This window comes from Littorina saxatilis, unplaced genomic scaffold (genome assembly GCF_037325665.1).
Source record: "Littorina saxatilis isolate snail1 unplaced genomic scaffold, US_GU_Lsax_2.0 scaffold_2110, whole genome shotgun sequence".
NCBI classification, from domain to species: Eukaryota; Metazoa; Mollusca; class Gastropoda; order Littorinimorpha; family Littorinidae; genus Littorina; species Littorina saxatilis.
Window position 1 is genome coordinate 1,600 of NW_027128232.1, and position 4,195 is coordinate 5,794.

General features: G+C 43.4%; 1 protein-coding gene across 1 annotated transcript; it reads left to right on the forward strand.

The window, feature by feature from the left end:
• The first annotated feature begins 3,501 nt into the window (after window positions 1–3,501).
• On the forward strand, window positions 3,502–3,891 carry LOC138956594 (uncharacterized). Its single transcript, XM_070327912.1, has one exon. It carries the CDS (start codon window positions 3,502–3,504, stop codon window positions 3,889–3,891), a length of 390 nt encoding a protein of 129 aa, XP_070184013.1.
• The last annotated feature ends 304 nt before the right edge of the window (window positions 3,892–4,195 follow it).

Sequence of the window (4,195 nt, forward strand, 5' to 3'; positions counted from 1 at the left end):
TCTGCTTCTATATTTTTGGTTGAAGGAGTGTGAAATTGAGTAGGAATTAATACCTTAAGTGTTAGTGTGTTTAACTGTCATCCTTTCTTTTCACAAATATCTCAGAGAATGGATTACTTGACTGGAGAGCACTGCTTTAAACGGGGGTCGATTTCCAACCGTCATTATTCTTCCGGTATCAAAAATAGTTTTTATATCGACATAACCCAACACTGTACAACCACATTGCTGAATACAAAGCCGTACAGACTGACAAAAGAGCACGCTCTACCTAATAACAAAGTCAAACACGCAAAGGTTTTGTTAACTGATTTGATTACTTAATTTTTACTGGCAAGTACGCAGTCGATCTAGCCCCTCTTCAACAGTCTATAAATTTTCTTTATTTGATCGTTTGTGAAAGATAAGATAATGTGAACGGATCACATATATATACGAAGAGAGCTCTCTCTCTCTCTCTCTCTCTCTCTCTCTCTCTCTCTCTCTCTCTCTCTCTCTCTCTCTCTCCTCTCTCTCTCTCTCTCTCTCTCTCTCTCTCTCTCCCTCTCTCTCTCTCTCTCTCTCTCTCTCTCTCTCTCTCTCTCTCTCTCTCTCTCTCTCTCTCTCTCCCTCTCTCTCTCTCTCTCTCTCTCTCTCTCTCTCTCTCTCTCTCTCTCTCTCTTTGAATGCACATTGTGTTCCTTAAATGCACATTGTGTTGCATTCTGTACAATGTATTTCTATATTGTATATGATTGAATTTATATTTGTAATGTGCGTCTGTCTTTATGTGTTGTATAAAGGACAGGTTGGAAGAATAGGCTTTGCCTAAAACCTTTATCCTTTTGTAATAAAGTTCTGAGTCTGAGTCTGAGTCTGAGTCTCTCTCTCTCTCTCTCTCTCTCTCTCTCTCTCTCTCTCTCTCTCTCTCTCTCTCTCTCTCTCTCTCTCTCTCTCTCTCTCTCTCTCTCTCTCTTCTCAGGCGAATACACACACACACACATACACACACACACACACATGCACGTGCGGCAGATATAGAGGTTGAGGAGCTATGTAACGCTTTAAATCTAAAGTCAACCTTGAAATTGTGTAATTACCTTGCAACATCCTGCAATTTATATCCTGGGCCCAGCTTACCCCCCCCCCCCCCCCACCTTCTATAGTCTCCACACTTTCCCCACCCCAACCTACCCCATACGCGGCCCCTCCATCTTTCTCCACTTCCCATATCCCCTTTCTACTTCCACCGACTCCCACCTTACCCCCCCCCCCCCCCCCACCCCCCCCTCTCTCTCTTTAGATCGCATAATTTGATCGTCAAGGCAAAAGAATGAAGACGCATTGCCCCAGTGATTTATCCTTCTTTCTTCCTTACCTTTCCGTCGCGGCCGGCTCCACCAGATGTCGTTAGCAGTCGCGTGGACACCACGTGCGGCGCATGCGCACTAGCTGCCGGCGGAACAAAAGATGACCTCCGCCAGAGTCTTAAAATCTCGCGGATAAAAATCACCTAAAAATGGCAGCGCTGGCTAATGAACGAGAGAAAGAGGGTTTTATTTGCCGGTCTGACTTTCTGCAGTCGACGGCATGATCAAGGTTGGGTATAGCATTTCAGGGTGGATTGACAACCGATGGGTGAGCCTAGCATTTTAACGACTCAACTTTCTTTTGCCGGGGTTGGGAGCACAGCCTGATAAAGGTGAGGGTTTTTAGATGTGGGGGGGGGGGGGGGGGGAGGGCGAGGTGGTGGTTGTAACAGGTTGCATGTCTTTCTGGGAAATGTTCAAGAATAGTATCCCAAATTCAAGGAAGTTATTGCAGGGTGCCAAACTTTGCAGATACGTAATAACAAAACGACGGTGTATCTTATAAGAAGTTCTTAAAAGTTCGAAGTTATTTTAGCATATAGGTTTTTTATGGTCTTAACAGTTAAACATGTATTACGTTATCATTAAGATTCATGCTTTGTTAGCACTAAGCAATTGTTTTAATCAGTCTGGTTTTCTCTTGTTTTCATCTTATGAACATTCTAAATGTTAGACTAACTTATTGTCTTGTACAGAATAACAACTGTGTGAATGGTGCTATACTGAATGAAAGAGTGTGACATGAAGTTCTTGTACATCATTGTAAAGAGTGTGAATGACGTTTTAGTTTAGATGTCAAGCGCTTAGAGAAAGCTTTTTTAACGAAAGTTTTTGATTTAGCGCTATATAAATGTTCTTATTAGTATTATTATAAACTAGAGAACAATCGTGGCGAAAAGGGATAATGTTAATTTTGGAATTCAGTTTATTCCATAAACTTCATTGTCTTTTACCTATCTGTCTTAAATCTTAACGACGAGAGTATGCAGAGAGTTGCTTAGTTGCGAACAATGTTGTTAATTAGTACATATTATATTTGAATATGATATTAATGGTGTAGTCTTTCGTTTGTCTTTACGGGACATGCACCCCCATTGCAATGTCTCCATGTGACATAATAACATTAATTTGATTTCATTTCATTTGATTGCTTTGATTTGTGTCGTCAAAAGGACATAAGTACTAGTGTTGAGGGAGAGTGCTAATTTGGGACACTGTTCTTCTCTCCTGTTGCCACCCCCCCTCGCCCACACACCCACACACATACACCCACACACACACACACATACACACACACACACACACACATACACACACACACACACACACACACACACACACACACACACACACAACTATGCATTTATCCACGACCACCCCCGTCTAATCCAAACCCTCATACGAGCGACAATACGGAACGCAAAAATGCGCCGCGTTTAGCACTTTTAACAGTCACAAACGCACTGACGAAGGTGCCAGGTGTACTTTTCTTATTAGCACCTGACTTGTGCATCGTATTCTCTTTGTTAATACCTTCAAAGGAAGCGCACGTATGCCCTAGAATGCCAGTTTATGAGAAACTAATATGTGGATCAAATTATCCACCCCAGCGGGTGGTTAAAGTGTCAGTCATAAACTGGCCTTGTTCATTGTGGGTATTGTACCGGCTTTTATTTTGCCAACAGCTTGAAAGAAAATTCGAACACCCCTCTGACAAACGAGCAACGAATATATCATTAGTGTGACTGGTAACGGGTGCATATCTTAGCGAATAGCGCGTTTGGTTTAAAAGATTGACAGCTTACTAGCAAAAAACTAGATTAAAATTTTCACGGAAACCTAACAAACTTTTGTGTGAGAATGTCAAGTATAGAATTAATGAGAATTAAACTTTCCATCCCGTGATTATTTAAGTAGCAATTTTGGCTCTAGCCGAAACGGAAAATTAAAATGTTCACGTGAACATTTGAATTATGAAGTGATCCTGTTTAATTATGATGTATTGTTGGGAACTGTTCGGTTTTGGCACCACATTGCTTCGTATGCGCATGTGCAGTAATTGCCAACCAATCAGCGCTGGATTTTAGGAAATGGAATCGAAAAAGTTTCACTGCCACCAAGAACCAAGGCTCAGTAAGAATCAACAGTGAAGATGCAAGTCACCCAGAAACCCCGTCTTCACGGGCTGCAACTCACCCAGAAACCCCGTCTTCACGGGCTGCAATTCACCCAGAAACCCCGTCTTCACGGGCTGCAACTCACCCAGAAAACCCGTCTTCACGGGCTGCAATTCACCAAGAAACCCCGTCTTCACGGGCTGCAATTCATCCAGAAACCCCGTCTTCACGGGCTGCAACTCACCCAGAAACCCCGTCTTCACGGGCTGCAATTCACCCAGAAACCCCGTCTTCACGGGCTGCAATTCACCCAGAAACCCCGTCTTCACGGGCTGCAACTCACCCAGAAAACCCGTCTTCACGGGCTGCAATTCACCAAGAAACCCCGTCTTCACGGGCTGCAACTTCCCTTCATTTCTATTTAAATGTACTCCTTGTATGTGACATCACTATTCCAAACCAAAATCGATCTGTGTACTTATTAAGAGTTGATTGTAGCTGTTTCTTTGGGAGGGGGTGGTGATTTTTGTTTTTTTAAGAAAGGGTAGATGTGGGGGTGGTTGGTCGGTAGGTTGTTCGGTCGGTTGGTCGGTAGGTTGTTCGGTCGGTTGGTCGGTAGGTTGTTGGGTCGGTTGGTCGGTAGGTTGTTCGGTCGGTTGGTCGGTAGGTTGTTCGGTCGGTTGGTCGGTAGGTTGTTGGGTCGGTTGGTAAGTTTTCTTTTGTTCTTGT

Excerpts from the sequence above, each read along its gene's own strand:
- LOC138956594 (XM_070327912.1), top strand. The coding sequence starts at position 3,502 with ATGCAAGTCACCCAGAAACCCCGTCTTCACGGGCTGCAACTCACCCAG.